The 17,490-nt window shown below is 38.3% G+C and overlaps 3 protein-coding genes across 3 annotated transcripts in view; 2 read left to right on the top strand and 1 right to left on the bottom strand.

The window, feature by feature from the left end:
- The window catches only part of LOC141322007 (uncharacterized), an 82,275-nt gene that overhangs the window by 52,656 nt on the left and 12,129 nt on the right, over positions 1-17,490 (top strand). The window lies entirely within an intron of this gene.
- On the bottom strand, positions 580-1,747 carry LOC141342832 (uncharacterized). Its single transcript, XM_073847394.1, has 2 exons — positions 1,738-1,747; positions 580-1,676 (listed from the first exon to the last, which is right to left on the bottom strand). Exons 1-2 carry the CDS (start codon positions 1,745-1,747, stop codon positions 580-582), a joined length of 1,107 nt encoding a protein of 368 aa, XP_073703495.1.
- LOC141342823 (uncharacterized) lies at positions 1,748-4,228 on the top strand (the record flags this gene model as incomplete). The annotated part of the gene is made up of 1 exon (XM_073847382.1): positions 1,748-4,228. A coding segment is annotated over one exon (2,481 nt), but the record flags the coding sequence as incomplete, so codon positions are not given.

Genomic DNA, 17,490 nt, shown 5'->3' with positions numbered 1-17,490 from the left:
ATATAGATCCGGCACCAGTTTGATCGGCGTGGGGGGGGGGTGTCTTAGTATATTTATATATCCTTCTTTTGCTGAAATATAATTTTTTCCCATTTAGTACTGCTTTAGTTAGCAACAGAAGATACTTGCATGTTTCCCATAAGACAAAATAAGTACAATTTACCTTGATCTTCAAATTTAATGCATTGTGTTTCCTTGTGAAGCATCAGTGAGTGTTTGAACCTTTTTTAATGGTTGTGTTTGAGTCCCTCAGTTGTCCTGAGCGTGAAAATATGGATCTCAGAATCATACAGTCACTGCTGGAAAGGGTTCAAATATGCAAAAAGTGCTGGAAAATGAAGAATCTGCAGGACCTGAAGGATTTTTCCTGAAGAACAGTGCTCAGTTTAACTGTTCAGAACAAACAAGAGACTCGTGAACAACCATTTCAAAACAAAATAACAATCGTAGATCATCCAGGTAACCACACACAGTAATAAAAACTAATGTTTCCCAAACTTTTGCAGGGGGTTATTTTAATAATTTCAGCTATTATTTTGTATTGTGGACTATATGTAAACATCTTTGATGTAAAATATCTTACTCAGGACAGCACTCCTCTTCTGTATGAGTTCTCAAGTGCCTTTTAAGCTGTCTATTTTCACTGAAACTATTTCCACACTGTTGGCAGATGAAACGCCTCTCTTCTGTGTGAATTTTCATGTGGACTTTAAGGGATGCTTTTTGAATGAAACTCTTTCCACACTGTTGGCAGATGAAAGACTTCTCTCCTGTGTGAATTTTCATGTGGACTTTAAGGTTTTGTATTTGACTGAAACTCTTTCCACACTGGCAGATGAAAGGCTTCTCCCCAGTGTGAATTTTCATGTGGACTTTAAGGCTTTTATTTTGAGTGAAACTCTTTCCACACTGTTGGCAGATGAAAGACTTCTCTCTTGTGTGAATTTTCATGTGGAGTTTAAGGTTTGTATTTTGACTGAAACTCTTTCCACACTGTTGGCAGATGAAAGGCTTCTCTCCAGTGTGAATTTTCATATGGACTTTAAATTCTCCTTGTTGACTGAAACTCTTTCCACACTGACGGCACTTGAAAGACTTTTCTCCTGTGTGAATTTTCATGTGGACTTTAAGGTTTGTATTTTGATTGAAACTCTTTCCACACTGTTGGCAGATGAAAGGCTTCTCTCCAGTGTGAATTCTCATGTGTGTTTTAAGGTTTCTATTTTGACTGAAACTCTTTCCACACTGTTGACAGATGAAAGGTTTCTCTCCTGTGTGAATTTTCATGTGGTCTTTAAGGGTTCCTCTTCGAGTGAAACTCTTTCCACACTGTTGGCAGATAAAACGCCTCTCTCCGGTGTGAATTTTCTTGTGGACCTTAAAGTTTCCTTTGTGACTGAAACTCTTTCCACACTGTTGGCAGATGAAATGCCTCTCTCTGGTGTGAATTTTCTTGTGGACTTTAAATTCTCCTTGTTCATTGAAACTCTTTCCACACTGAAAGCAAGTGAAAAAACTCCTAGTTCTTGCCTTTTGAGCTCTTTTTTGTGTAGATGTATTTTCTGATTGTAAGCAACAAAATGATTTTTTTCCAGTTATGAAAACATGATTCTCAAACTGATCTTTCTCTTCAGTTTCATTCAGTACTTCCTTCTCCTCTTTCAGTGCTGTTGGGCCTAAGGTGGGAAAACAAAGAAATAAAAGTTAACCCCAGTTTAATGCCACAAAGCAGGTTACACCAATCCATGTTGAGGTCATTTACCGCCCTCCTAGTCAACTTGGCATCTTCTTAGAAGAGCTGGATGGGCTGCTATCCTCTTTTCCAGAAGATGGCAGCCCACTTCTAGTCTTTGGAGATTTTAACATGCATCTGGACAAACCCTATGCTGCAGACTTCCATTCACTCCTTGCTTCATTTGACCTAAAACGCACTACCACTGCATACACTCATAAATCCGGCAACCAACTTGATCTCATCTACACACGAAACTGTACTTCAGACGACATTGTGGTCAAACCCCTTCACATCTCTGACCATTTCTTCATTACACTAAACCTACATTTTGCTACTTGTGCACCCCCACCCCCCCTACCCGTTACTTTTAGACGAAACCTACGCTCTCTCTCACCCTCCCATCTCTCTTCATCAATATCCTCCTCTCTTCCCTCTCCTACCCACTTCACATCTCTGGATACTAATGCAGCAACCGACACGTTATGTTCCACTCTTACTTCTTGCCTAGATGAAATATGCCCTCTCTCCTCCAGGCCAGCACGGGCTGCTCCTTCCAACCCTTGGCTATCCGATGTTCTTCGTGAGCATCGGTCCAAACTTAGGGCAGCTGAGAGAAAATGGCACAAATCTAAGGATCCATCTGACTTGAGTATGTATCAGTCTCTGCTGTCATCTTTCTCTACCCATGTCCATACTGCCAAATCTTCATACTTCCACAACAAGATCAACAATGCTCCGGACACACGCAACCTTTTCAAAACTTTTAATTCACTGCTCTGTCCCCCTCCACCACCTCCCACCACTTCTATAACAGCTGATGATTTTGCCACATTTTTTACAGACAAAACTACATCTATCAGTAATAAGTTCTCAGCTCCACACATACAGGAACTAAAACTGACCACACCCACGGCTGAAACTCCCCTCTTCTCCTTCCATCCCCATTCTGAGGCAGAAGTAACCAAACTTCTCCTCTCCAGCCATCCGACGACATGTCCTTTAGACCCCATCCCCTCACACCTTATCCAAGCAATCTCCCCTACAATCCTACCAGCGCTCACACACATCATCAACACATCTCTTCTCACAGGCACTTTCCCCACTACATTTAAGCATGCCCGGGTAACCCCACTGCTCAAAAAACCTACACTTAACACTTCACTCATAGACAACTATAGACCTGTCTCTCTCCTTCCGTTCATAGCAAAAACATTGGAACGAGCTGTTTTCAACCAGCTATCTTTATTTCTCTCACAGAACAACCTATTGGATGTTAACCAGTCAGGGTTCAAGAGTGGCCATTCAACTGAGACGGCACTACTGTCTGTCACTGAAGCCCTGCGGATTGCAAAAGCTGATTCCAAATCATCAGTACTCATCTTACTGGACCTTTCTGCAGCATTTGACACAGTAAATCACCAGATCCTTCTGTCTACCCTCTCATCGTTGGGCATCACAGGGACTTCACTTCACTGGTTCAAATCCTATCTCTCTGGTAGGTCTTTCAGAGTGGCCTGGGGAGGAGAGGTTTCCAAAACTCATCAACTGGTCACTGGGGTTCCTCAGGGATCAGTTCTTGGACCCCTCCTCTTCTCCATATACACTACATCTCTGGGCCCCATCATACAGGCACATGGCTTCTCCTACCATTGCTATGCTGATGACACACAGCTCTATCTTTCTTTCAAACCAGATGATCCATCAGTAGCTGCAAGGATCTCTGGCTGCCTGGCGGATATCTCTGCATGGATGAAGGAACACCATCTTCAGCTCAATCTAGCTAAAACTGAGCTCCTTGTCTTTCCCGCCACTCCAACTTTACAACATGACTTCTCCATCCAGTTAGGTTCATCAACAATTACCCCATCGACTTCAGCCAGAAATCTTGGTGTAATCTTTGATGACCAATTGACTTTTAAAGAACACATAGCTAAAACTGCTCGATCCTGCAGGTTTGCATTGCACAACATCAGAAAGATCAGGCCCTTCCTAACAGAGCATGCTGCACAACTCCTCGTCCAGGCCCTGGTCATTTCCAGGCTGGACTATTGCAATGCTCTTTTAGCTGGTCTTCCAGCATGTACAATCAGGCCTCTACAAATGATTCAGAATGCAGCAGCACGGCTCGTCTTCAATGAGCCCAAGAAGGCCCATGTCACACCTCTCTTCATATCCCTGCACTGGCTACCGGTTACAGCACGCATCAAATTCAAGACACTGATGCTGGCCTATAGGACAGCCACCGGCTCATCACCGGCCTACCTCCATTCACTACTACGCATCTACACTCCCTCCAGAAGTCTGAGATCCTCTAGTGAAAGACGCCTTATTGTACCACCACAGAGAGGCACGAAATCACTTTCCAAAACATTCTCCTTCAATGTCCCTGCCTGGTGGAATGATCTTCCCACCCCCATCCGAAATGCTGACTCCATTACTGTCTTCAAGCGACTGCTGAAAACCCATCTTTTTCGTCACTATCTGACTATCTGAAAAAAAAAAAAAAAATTCTTCTCCTCTCTTTCCTGATCTTCCCTTTCTAGCCCGTACTCACCTAACAACGCCTGACATATGGTATTTTTGAGCACTTCCTATGTCGATCTGCCTCCTTAGGATGAATCATTTGTTGTATTCCCAATTGTAAGTCGCTTTGGATAAAAGCGTCTGCTAAATGAATAAATGTAAAATGTAAATGTAAATGTAATGTAGATTTGTAATGCATGTATGCTAGATTGCATATCATGGTGTCCAAACCTGATCATAGTCTGGTGTCCTATAGAGTTTAAGCTGGCTGCTATACAGTTTATTCAATCTAATAATAGTTTAGGAAACCTAGATAAAGATTGATCTCAATTATGATGTAGCATTTTTTAAATGTCTTCTAGGGGATCAAATGCAACAAAAATAAGAAAGGCTAGGAAAATGGACAAACTCCCCACTCAACCATCAGATGAACACGTTATCACAATAATTCTTTCTGAGGTTTTATTGTGGGGCAATGATGTTAGCCAATCATAAAAATGGGCTGTTACGGCGAGTCCCAACCACGTTCCTTGAGGCCCCTAAACACTGCATGTTTTTCATGTTTCTCCAATTAAGTGATTAATTAACTGGTTCAGGTGTGTTTGATCTGGTTTGGACCTTAACTTTGAAGGATGGTAAATCTTTAGGCACAGGGTTGGGCACCCCTGCACCAAGACCTAAAATGGATGACAAATGGTCAGACAAAGGAGAGATGCAAAATATGCAATGTTGGGTGCCTCCAGGAACATGGTTGGAACCACTGGTCTGTTACAATGACCTATTGAATGGAAAATGCCCAAAAACTTACTGCAAAACAAACAAACACATCACAGACCATATCCTTTAAAAGAGAACAGGCAACATTTTTACACCAATTGAAAGTGAAGTAAGATGTGAAGATGGTGAATTTGTGCTCTGCAATAAATCCATCCAAGTGGTCATTTATAGAACCACTTTAACCCAGATTGATTTGTTATCTTATCTCAAGTCAGGTTTTGACTTTTCTTAGTCTTTCCCCCAGAGCTTGACATAACACTAAATCAATCATAGATTCATTCAAGTAAATGTTTGTTATATGTACGATTATTTCCACCATTTGTTGTTAATTTATTCATAAGCAACAATACAGTTATATAAGCTCAAACATAAATAAGCATATCTGTGGTATTTGCCACATTGAATCGATTACTAAGACGCTGTCATAAAAGAAAAATAAACAATGAAAGAAACCATCCTGGATATTTAAACCAGAAGTATGCATGATAACCTGCTTTGTTCTAGCATCCCCAAACACCCTTGGAGTTAAACATGGAGGTGAAAATATTATGCTTAATCCTTAATCCAATAGAAAATCTGTGGAGTGAGCTGAAGGTTTAAATTGCCAAATGTCAGCCTTAAAACCCTAATGTCTTGGAGAGGATCTGCAAAGAGGAGTGGAACAAAATCCCTCTTGAGATGTGTGCAAACCTGATGGCCAACTACAAGAAACGTCTGACCTCTTTGATTGCCAAAAAGGGTTTTGCCAGCAAATACCAAGTCATGTTTCTCTAAGGGGTGAAATACTTTTTTACTCATTAAAATGCAAATCAATTATAACTTTTTTGAAATGTGTTTTTCTGCTTTTTTGCTGTTGTTGTTACTCAAAATCAGCAGGGGATCAAGTAATTATTTTCCCCACTGTTGTAATTTGAACTTTTAGGCTATTTAGTAAAAATAGTTTGCTGAATTTTGAGTAAAGTCATGTGAGAGATCAGGACAAAATAAAGAGACTGAAAAGTAAAATGGAAGTGAAGGTGCAGTTCAAGAGAGGACTTTGAATTATTTTACATGTTGCATAGTCTAACGATTTAAAACTTTTTTATGTGATGACCATACAAAAATAGGGTTGTCCATGTTTTAGAGATTGTTGTGGGTGTATGGGATGGCCTGGATGAGTGTGAGATTTCCCAGCCTGAAATTTTGTCCCAGTTCACCCCTGAGCTCAAGCTTCAGGGAACAGAGGATTTAACTCTAAGAGATGAAAAGGGAACTCTGATGCTCCCTTTGGGAACACTGTACTCATAGGCGACCCTTGAGAGTGAGGGGAGCACTGCTGTGCTCAACCATAAAAGCCACCTAAGAGAGGCAAAGGTGGACTAACAATTTTTGGTGCCTCACGGAACATGAGAGAGCAGACTCAACTCTCAGAAATCAAAGGAGAACTTAGAGGCTCACCTTAGGAGCGACATGATCATAGGCAACCCTCTAAATTGAGTTAGGGTTAGGATAGCACTGCCAACTAAGCCATAAGGGCAGTCACATGATGGGAGCTCCTGGGAGAAGCATGCAGAAGCATAAGACACCTGGAATGACTGCCTCACGAAGTTCCATGGAGCAGAGGACTTCATTCTCATAGATGAGAGGGGGCCCAGATGTTTTCTTTGGGAGCGATGTGCTAATTGGAGACCCTCAAGAGTAGGGTGGCGAACATCTGCCCAGGAGAGCCACAGCCTCACAGAGTTTTGCTTCAACCCTTAATCAAACACACCTGAACAACATCATCAATGTCTGAAGGGTTACTAGAAAGCTACAGGCAGGTGAGTTTTAATTAGGGTTGGAGCTGAATTCTGTAGGACGGTGGCTCTCCAGGACCGGAGTTCGTTTTCCCTGCTCTAGAACAGCGTTTCCCAACTCCAGTCCTCGCTCTAGAGTGAAGGGAGCACTGCCAAGTTCAAAGACAGGAGCAGAATAACAGGGAAGGGGAAAAAGGCCAAAGAACCTGATATGACTGCACACAGAGCTCATGGAGAAAAGTCCTTAGCTCTCAGATCGAGAGAACTCACATGCTACATCTTTATCAGGCATTACATGCAGACAAAATGAAAATGACATTAAAAACTTGAAAGCTGCAGATTCGATCACTAATGAAATGCTGCCGTTTCTTGGGGACTCACACAGTTCTGTTGTGGATTTCGTTGGATCTATTATTGCTTTGTTGTAAAATCTAACAATATTGACAGTGTAGTGTTTAAAATGTAGACTACATTTAAAATGTAAAATGTTCACTTAATATTACCTTTTTGTTTAACTTATAAAATCAACATTTGAAATCATTTGAATATTCAGAGAAAATTGCACACATGCTCATATTTTAAAGATGAAAAACAGTAAGTCACACTGTATGTTTCTTAAACCAATCGCTCTGTACAGTCTGTCAACATTATATTAAAGCACTTGTTCGAAATAAGTATTTATACATATTAGGGGTGTGCACAGCAGCCAGTATTTGTATCTGTATTTGTATTTGTTGAGGGGGGAAAAGTATTTGTATTTGTATTCGAGTAAAATTCAAAACAGGTTTTAATTTAATTTAAGTTATAGTGTAAGTATTCTTTAATTATATCCATTATAATAAAAATGGATATGCAATATTGGTTAGTGTTTTTGAACATGTAACAAGGAACATCATTGAAAAGAAAATAACATAACAGCCATTACCTCATCCATGGTTAAACCAACAACTAATAAAATACCATTGTGAACATTATGAACCCCACCACCACCCATCCTTGTTGGAGGATGCTGAACAGACAGAATAAAAACAAATAACACTTCAAAGAATTGTTCTTCTTCTGAAAGAACTTCTTTCTAATGCACAGAATTCCAAGAACTAAACTTTATCAACCCCTGACTGGGAGATCTGGCAGAACAAAAGTTACTTTTTTCCCGGTACATTAGCCAACTTTGTGTAATAATGAAAACATTTATTTCATTGAAAAAATAAGTCCAAAACTCTCTATTTTAACACTTTGAACAATAGGGCTCTACAATCTTTTTTTTTTTTGTGCGTTTTAATTTTTCTGATAATCAAATTAAAGCATAATTTTAATTTTTGGGTTTACTGTTAAAATCAATACATGGAAGAAAAATTATATTCATTTAAAACGTTTAAATAATAATTGTAATATTTTTTTCTACAATTAAGGGGTTAATCTTGTTGTAATATTTATTTTTTATCATATATATTGTTTTGTCAATTATTTAAATAGGAATATATAAACACCTACATTATACTGTACAAAAGTAATACAAGACTAATATTGTTCTGTTTGATGTTAAACCGTACTTTTATTTTGACAGGTTGCCGTGAAGTTTCTGTGTGTACAGTATGATGTGATGCTAGTTTTCTCAAATGAAATGGTGAAAGTTAACACTCACAGCAGCTTTGGAGATTGAGTTTATCTGTTCATGTGAGATGCAAATGCCAAAAATTTAGCGGGAGCATCATGTGTGCCTCAGGATGTGTGTAGTAAAAAAAAAAAAAATGCGTCTCCACCATTCATACATACAGAGGCAAACGGAACATGCAGGATTCATATTAAAACAGTCTTTTTGCATTTCAGTTTTCACAGACACTAGTCCATATAGCGATTTGATTTATTAATCCAAAAATCAATGAATTCCGTGGCATTCCGCGCTATAGTAGATTCCGTTTTTTTATGAACGAGTCCGCGAACCAGTCCACGTTTTCGTGGGAGACATGGTAAACTCACTCACTCATGCGGGCATGCACTGCGATCTCATGAGGAATGCAGCTTTTTGATATAAAGTTTTTCTTGTTCCCGAATACAAATATTTTTTTTAAGTATTTGTTCGAAATAAGTATTTATAAAAAACACTATATTTGTGCCTTTCCGAATACCGTATTCGGGTTCGGCTCCACCCCTAATACATATATATATATATATATATATATATATATATATATATAGGGTAGAGTGGGGGGAAATGCCCCCCACCTGTTTTTTCCCAAAATAACCACTAAAGATACATTTTCACTGTTGCTATGCACTACGTTGGCAACGGGGATAAACAAATCTCCTTGGAGAATATTGTTCTGTAGGATATCACAGTGATGTATGACAGATGAATAGTGAAGTCTGTAGTTTGATAGGATGTGTTATTTATAAGGAATATAATTGTATTTTAAAAATTACAGTTTTTAAAAAAAGACAATAGAAAGAAAAAAAAGACCCCCCCAGGGTATTTAGGGTTTTCTGTTTGTCTTGGTGATAGTGGTGAACAAATACATCAATGTTAAAAAATCTGGATATTTTGGACATTCCTCAAATAAATATTAATATATATACATGTTGATACATTACTTGCCTTTTACTTTTAGAGATTAAGAACTGTAGTCTGTTCATTTTGCTGTTGATCTATGAAGCGAACTGGTTGGTAAGAAAGGGAAAATTTTACCCAACTGCTGGGGCAAAACGCCCCCTTTGTACAAAAATATGTTCAGACAAAATACTAATTAATAATGAAGGCTGAGCAATTTTAATATTTGGTGAATAACTCCTGCCATCGTCACTCAAAACCGGGATGGCAATTCCAGTCACATTTATGTTTTGTTTCAGTTTAATGTCACATTTTCCCCCCACTCAGGGTAGATATATAAGGGATAATCTCCGCTTCGCATCGGGTGGTTATTAGCCTCCACGTCGTGCATTTAAAATCCTTTAATGCACGGCAAACCGTTGATTATCCCGCTTATTCCATGGTTATAGACAAATTAAAACTAGGATTGATATTTGCAGCGCAAAATTTGACTGAATGGATAAAAAAGACGGTTATTTTCGTCAGTTATGACACGCAGCTCTAGCATTCTGGCCGCTTCAAATCAGACTCGGAGATTAAATAGTCCGGTAAAATCACATTTATTTGAATGAAAAATAGCATTTGTTTCAGTAGATTATCGATCGACCAAGAGAGAGTGTGAAGGCAAGAGAGATGACAGTTGTGTGTGTGCGTAATGTTACCTGCCTGCATGCTGTGCGTCTCTCTCTACAAACAACAATTCATTCAAAAACAGCAGCTTTACCACCCCGTTGCTGAGGAATATAATGTAGCGATCTAGTATCTAGGCTATTTTAATAAGGATCGCAGGCAAACGCTGACAAGAAGTTTATGTATGTGCGCAGCACAATGCGATCTCCGACCTCTCTCTCTCTCTCTCTCTCTCTCTCTGTGCTTTTGCGTGCATCAATTAAAGCAGCGCATTAATATAGAACGGTGAATAAACTGACTTGGAACTACCTGTGCATTAAACGGTTTTACTGCACACCTGCCAGCCAATCAGAATCCAGTATCCAGACATTCCATGGAATATATATATATATTAGGCTAATTCCATAATATTGTTACAATTGAACCAAATGCATGATGTCTACACACATTATTCATTAATATCTTATATTTATCTTTAAGAATAAAAACCAACCTGTTTGTTCCTCAGTTTCTTCATGTTTGACTCTGAATGTTTCTTCAATCTTCATGTCTTCACTCTCCTCTTTAATAAACACCATCTTTGTTTGTTCCTCAATATCTTCTTGTTTTAATGTTTCTTCAATCCTCATGTCACATGGATCTCTGTTGATTCTCCATAAGTTTTTCTGTGTGTTTGTACACTTTGTCCTGTTTAAGATGACAGTAATTAATAGAAAGAAAAATCAATGCAAACTCAATCTCTGGGTACGTCTCAATCAGCTCCTAGTTCAGTAGTCAGTGCACTAGTAAGACAGTCAGAGAGTTAATAGACATATAAAATTTATAAAATATACAAATTACCAAAAAGGTTAATATTTAGGCAGGCAATTTTTAATTTATAACTGGTATTCAATTATTTGTACATCATATCTAATATATTACACTTTCATGAAATCATCCTCGGTTGTGATTCACTCGTTTGTGTTTGTTATTGTCGTTTGTAGTCCGCGTGCCGCTGAATCGAGTCACTGAATCATTTCACAAATTATTTGATTCAAATGATTCGGATTCTCAAGCTGTGTCTCATACGTCATCGAGGCTGTCTCATTTCAGAAAAGCAAGTAGGACACTTCAAATGCTACCTTCACAGGAATTTGAAGGATGCATGAGATGTACACTGCAAAAAAGGCTTTTCTTACTTAGATTTTTTGTCTTGTTTCCAGCCAAAATATCTAAAATATCTTGAATCAAAATTAAGTGAGTTTTTGCTTAAAACAAGCAAAATAATCTGCCAATGGGGTAAGAAAAAAAATCTAGTTGTCTGCTTGAAATAAGATTTTTTTTCTTACCCCATTGGCAGATTATTTTGCTTGTTTTAAGCAAAAACTCACCTAATTTTGACTTGTTTTTACTAAAAACAAGACACAAATTTTTACTTGTCTAGAAAATCCTTCCTGGTTCAAGAATTTTTAGATATTTTGGCTGGAAACAAGACAAAAAATCTAAGTAAGAAAAGCATTTTTTGCAGTGTATCCTTTGCTACTACAGATAACCCACAATTCTTTGCGTCGCCGTAAACAACTGTCGTTAATTTGAAAAATGCCGGCACCGGCAGATGTACACACAAGCCAAGATGTGGTGTTTATCATTTAAATAGGTAAAAACGGATAAGGTTGTTCTTAATATCCTCCTATTTTTTTCTCTAACAGATATGCTGCAGCTCTTGAAACAATGAATAAAATAAAACAAGTAAAAGTTTTTTTTTTTTTTTCAAATTACTTTACAAATTTAAAAATAATTTTCCTTCATTTAAGTAGTGTGAGAGTGCAACGATGCTCTAAATTTGTTTGCATAGTAACGTGATAAATCCTGTTTCATTTTCCAACTGTCCTTTTTTTTCTTTCCTCCCGTCCTACGGAGGCTGCCTCGTTTTTGTTCTAAGTTGAGGACACTTCGTATACACATCCTACAGAGGGCGCAGCCTTCCAAATGAGACACAGCTTCAGTTTCTCTCATCACTTCTTATCATCACACGATTGATTCATGATATAGAGAGAGAAATGAGACGCACATTCTCTGTTACTAACGTCTTAAGTAACACTAAATAAAGCATTACAACGTTAGATTTAATATTGATGCGTTTACTTTACATAGCTTGTAAAAAACGCTTTATTGATGCAGCAATATCCATTGGTTTAAAAACTTTAAAACCACAAACCTTTCTTCAGGTGATTCACAACAGATGAGGAGCGCGGCGCAGTTTTATGACGTCACATCATCAGAGCAAAATAAAAGTCCCATTGGTGCACTGCTCTCTAGAATCACAAACACATCATAGAAATGTTGATTATAGAATAGAATTTCGTACCCATATGATGATGCTTTTCTAAAGTTACTAACATCGTGAATCTATTAATATTATTCTCTATTTTTATGTACATTTATAACACTTTGTTTTATGTTGACATACCTTGCCATTAAATTCACATTAAACTAGTTCATGCTGCTGTGTAACTGTTACAAAGAGGGTGTGTTGGCAAATTTGAACTATCACTCTTTTGACTATTGTAATCAATCTCTTGTTTTTTTGTTTGTTTGTTTGTTTGTTTATTCCTTTTGGAAAGTTGCTGAAACACTGTCAGTGTATTTATTTTTATTTTGCAATTGAAGCAAATGTGTCAGTTTCTATTTACCACTACAGAAGTTTATTTATAATGAAATATGACTTAGATTTCCCCAGAGTATTATTACTTTTTTAAATTTGTATATAATCTGTGATAAAATATGATTATAATATAAACAAGTAACATATTAAGATTTCAGTTTTGGAAATGCATTTACAAAGAAAAGTCATTAATAAGAGATCCACACTGAAAACGAACAAATCTTCTGTAAGGATTAGATGGAAAGATATGGTCTGTATATGATCTTTTCTATTTCAATGGTAATGTTTTTTTTATGGTGATTTGGTTTTAAATACTTTTTTGTTTTTTGCAGTGTAAAGGAATATGGTTAATTTATTGTTACCTTTTCAGTTTCGTTAATTGGCAAAAATATGCCAACATATTCAGTTCACTCCATTTCTTAATGAGCTCATGAGCTACATCTTCAATATCTACATGATTATAGTGAAATTAAAAGCAAAATACCTACAATATCCAGTTAGACCTGTAGTAAACTCAGAAGAGAAGATCAGGAGAGTGAATCTTCATCAGATCTTGGTTGAGATGTTACTGTGTGGCGCTGCAGTCATCCAGACTGACTAAAGCACTCAATCACTGGAGTTTAAGACAGATTTCAGGATCATCATTAGAAGATAAAATATGCAAAGGCTGTAAGCAGTTACAGGAATTTGCCCAGATTTACAGTGACTCTAATCCAATCAGCAGAACTATAGACTCATTATCACATAGATCAGGGAAAGTCTCACCTTCAGCCTCTGCATTCATATTTAACTCAGATATTGATCAGAAACAAAGACACCAATTAAAGAAATGAGGCAGAAACATCAACAGCCAATAAAGACAAAAGATGACACTTACCATCATTTCACATTCATATTCACACACTCCTAAAGCTAAATATATTCATTAAAAATGTAAATGCCATTTATCTTTCTGATCAACACAATGAAAACAGTGACAGGAAAACCAAATTAGAGAACACCATTAGAGAACACCAGGACAAACAAGGACAAGGAGCACATTGTAAAAAAACAACAACAAAAAAACACAAGGACAGTCCATAGGTGTGACAATCATTACTGCAAAAAACACAATTATATTGGTTGAAATAAAATTATTGCTTAGGAAATTAAGCAGAAATTTTCAATTGTAAATGAACCTCTTTTGCTTTAGGTGTGTGTGAAAACAAATGTAAAATGAGACTGACATCTTTTGTCTGTGATACTCTTGATGCTCCTGCCTCATTTTTTTAATTGTTGTGATTGTTAATGCTAATGAACACTTGAGTTGTGTGTGAATGTGTCTTTCCCTGATCTCTGTGATCATGAGTGCTATAGTTAGAGTATAGTATAGATCTGCTCACATCCCTTGAATACTGTGTTTAAGCAAAGTCCTTTTAAGACAAGTCATGTCACTCGGCGGCCATCTTTGAAACTTCTCTCGGGCATTCAAGTGCAGCTCCTATCTATTTGAATGGGGAAACATCAAATTCTCCAAAACTGTTCGCCAAACTTACGATTAAATTTCATATTTGAAATCTCCAAAGAAATCCAACAAGAACTGCCTCATAAATATAGTTCCTTGTGCTTTAATAGCGTTAAAAAAACGCTTATTTTTCCGTCTAGATGAGCCAGTGCGCATGCGCAGTACTGAACGCACGTCTTGAGTGCCGACTGTTTCTATAGTAACCGGGACTTCTAACGGCAGCTGTAGTGACGCGCTGACTTTACTAATCAACGATTGGCTCTTTCACTAGAAGGCGGAGCTTCGCGGCCATATTGACCGTTGCATTTTTCCCCATTCAAAACTACACAAGTGACATGTCTTTGGTATTCTATAGTCTTTGGTTTAAGCTCGTGATCTGATAGCTTTGTCTTCATCTGTAAGAACCAGGGTTCATACACATTTTTACCAGTAAAATTCCATGACTTTTCCATGACTTTAAGTAAATATTCATGACTTAATGTTTCATGAAATGTATATGTACCAGGGCTCGAAATTAACTTTTTCACTGGTGCTCCCAACTTCAAACTTCATTTACATCTGCAAGACATCTACAAGACGTAGTTTGCTCATCTGCAATATGTCTATTGGACGTTTCCTATCAGATGTCAAATAGACCTCTATTAGATGTTTGTGATTCAGAATGTATGTAAAACTGACATCTTACAGACGTCTGCCAGACGTTTGTACACAGCAGATGCTTTCCAGATCAAGAGATCTTTAACAGACATCTTGCAAACATACGTGTGCTTTGTACAGTATATTGACATGGAGGCGCCAGAATTGTATCTGACAGAATGTGCGCTGTAGCACGAAATTTACTATATTTCTACAAAAGCAGATTGTGGAGATCTTTTAATTGTCCACAATAAAAAAAAATCGTCATATTTCACACCCTTATACAGTATTTCACAATTGCTAAAACACATTTTTTTAAACCTTCAACCATATTCTCAAAACTTTAAACACAAAACCCATTCTTTAAACTACATTCACAAAACCCCTGACTCTTCTGGCAAAATCAAACACTTGCCTCAAAACCATTTGATCTGTGCTCAAAATCAAACAATGCTTTCAAAACATAAACACAGCCAGTCAATATATAAACACTCATCAGCATTCATTAGACACTACATCAAAAAATTGACAACACAGTGTCCAGGGCATGTAGTTACAGAGAAAACAATGTTTATTGCATATAGAAAATAATTTTGCCATAAATAAAAGTAAATAATTCACAACTCATTCAATTCAGTACAGCAAATATATTGCATACTGTAAGTACTGCAAGTAATACAGTATTGAATTTCTGTATTTTCAGCATAAAAATAAAGTAAGCCCAAAGAACAAAGACAACTCTAAATGAAAAGCGTATTACACGAAATATTGTGAAATTGCAAAATCAAAGTCAATGAGAGACTCATTCTGCCTCAGCATCCCGTCTTCGTGCTGGGTCCGGCCAGAGGACTTCGTCCACATCACATGCAATGTTGTCCCTTCCTAGACAAGGGGGGAAGAACCCTCTCGTGTGCCGGATCCAGCCTTGACAACACTCCACACCTATGTCATCACAGGCCAATTCCATTGCCTGTAAAAGATTTACCCTTGTGTATGGGTTACGGTCATAGACCTTCCATCGCCACGCAGAGAAAAACTCTTCTATTGGGTTGAGGAAAGGGCTGTATGGTGGAAGGCAAACATTCACGAATCGCTGGTTGATATTGAACCACTCACGTATTCGGACACTACGGTGAAAGCTGACATTGTCCCAAACCACAACATACACAGGATGCACTGCCTGCTGATGATCCTGCTCACGTTCAAACAAAACATCCCGAAGACCACCCATAAATGTAAGAAGATGGTTAGTGTTATATGGCCCCAGGGTTGCATGATGGTGGAGAACCCCCCCATTGCTTATAGCTGCACATAGGGTGACATTGCCACCACGCTGGCCAGGGACTTCCACAATGGCACGTTGGCCAATTATGTTCCAGCCTCTCCTTCTCCTCTTCGCCAGATTGAACCCTGCTTCATCTACAAAAATATATTCATGGGGCCTTTCCAGGGAATCCATTTCAAACACCCTCTATATATACAGTTTTTCTCGATTGTTTACACACAAAAACTGGTACTTGAGACACAATGACCACCACATGTAACTCGTGCACCAACCCCCTGAACCAATTCTGCTAAACTACAAGCACAATTCCTGCTTTACACTCAAATTGCAATTCTAAAACACATTTTTTTCACAACACTACACACAATTCTCTGCATTTGGCACAATTTTCATGACGGAAATATCTTGTTTTCACAAGGAACACACTACCATTCAAATTCTAAAGTTAAGATGTCCTACTATGCACACTGACTCATCACAATGGTAAACACCTGTCACACAGGTTTACAATTAGCAATCAGAGCTTTAGCATAAAAAGGGCAACAGGTCAGCTCTGTTTTGGAGCAATGGATGCCAACATTGGAAACAGAGGGAGAGCCAGAGCCAGAGGAGTGAGAGTAAGAGGAGGAGGAGGAAGAGGAGGAGGAGGACGGGGAGGAGGAGGAGGACGGGGAGGAGGACGGGGAGGAGGAGGAAGAGGAGGAGGAGGAAGAGGAGGAGGAGGACGGGGAAGAGGAGGAGGAGGACGGGGAGGAGGAGGAAGAGGAGGAGGAGGACGGGGAGGACGAGGACAAGGAAGGCCAAGGAATGTAATCTCTGATGAGATCCGAGCCACTTTGGTTGACCATGTGATCAACCATGGTCTAACAATGAGGGAGGCTGGGCAAAGAGTACAGCCAAATTTGAGCAGGTACACTGTAGCATCCATTATTCGGACCTTCCGAAATGAGAATAGGTAAGAAATCTACTTTCAATAGAAAATTGCAGTACTGCAATCTGTGGACTGTTCTATAAAAATAAAGTGTGTTTCAAGTATTTGGAAAATGTATTCCTACTTTGTATTCCTACAGAGTATTTACAGTATTTTACTATTTGTTTGGCAGAACTGAAAGATTACCAACACAAGGTGGCCGGGAACGTCTTCTATCTCCTGAGCAGGAAACTGAAATTACCAACATGGTCCTAGAAAATAATGCCATAACATTACGGCAAATACAAAGAAAAATAATAGAAAACAATGACATATTTCACAATATTGATAGGGTAAGCTTATCAACACTGGACCGTGTCTTGCGCAGAAATGATCTGAGGATGAAGCAGGTCTACAGGGTGCCATTTGAACGCAATTCAGAGAGAGTCAAAGAACTGCGATACAACTATGTGCAAGTGAGTCC

This window comes from Garra rufa, chromosome 1, assembly GCF_049309525.1.
Source record: "Garra rufa chromosome 1, GarRuf1.0, whole genome shotgun sequence".
NCBI lineage: Eukaryota > Metazoa > Chordata > Actinopteri > Cypriniformes > Cyprinidae > Garra > Garra rufa.
The sequence above is the reverse complement of the archived record's forward strand: the minus strand, read 5'-3'. Positions and strand labels throughout refer to the sequence as shown.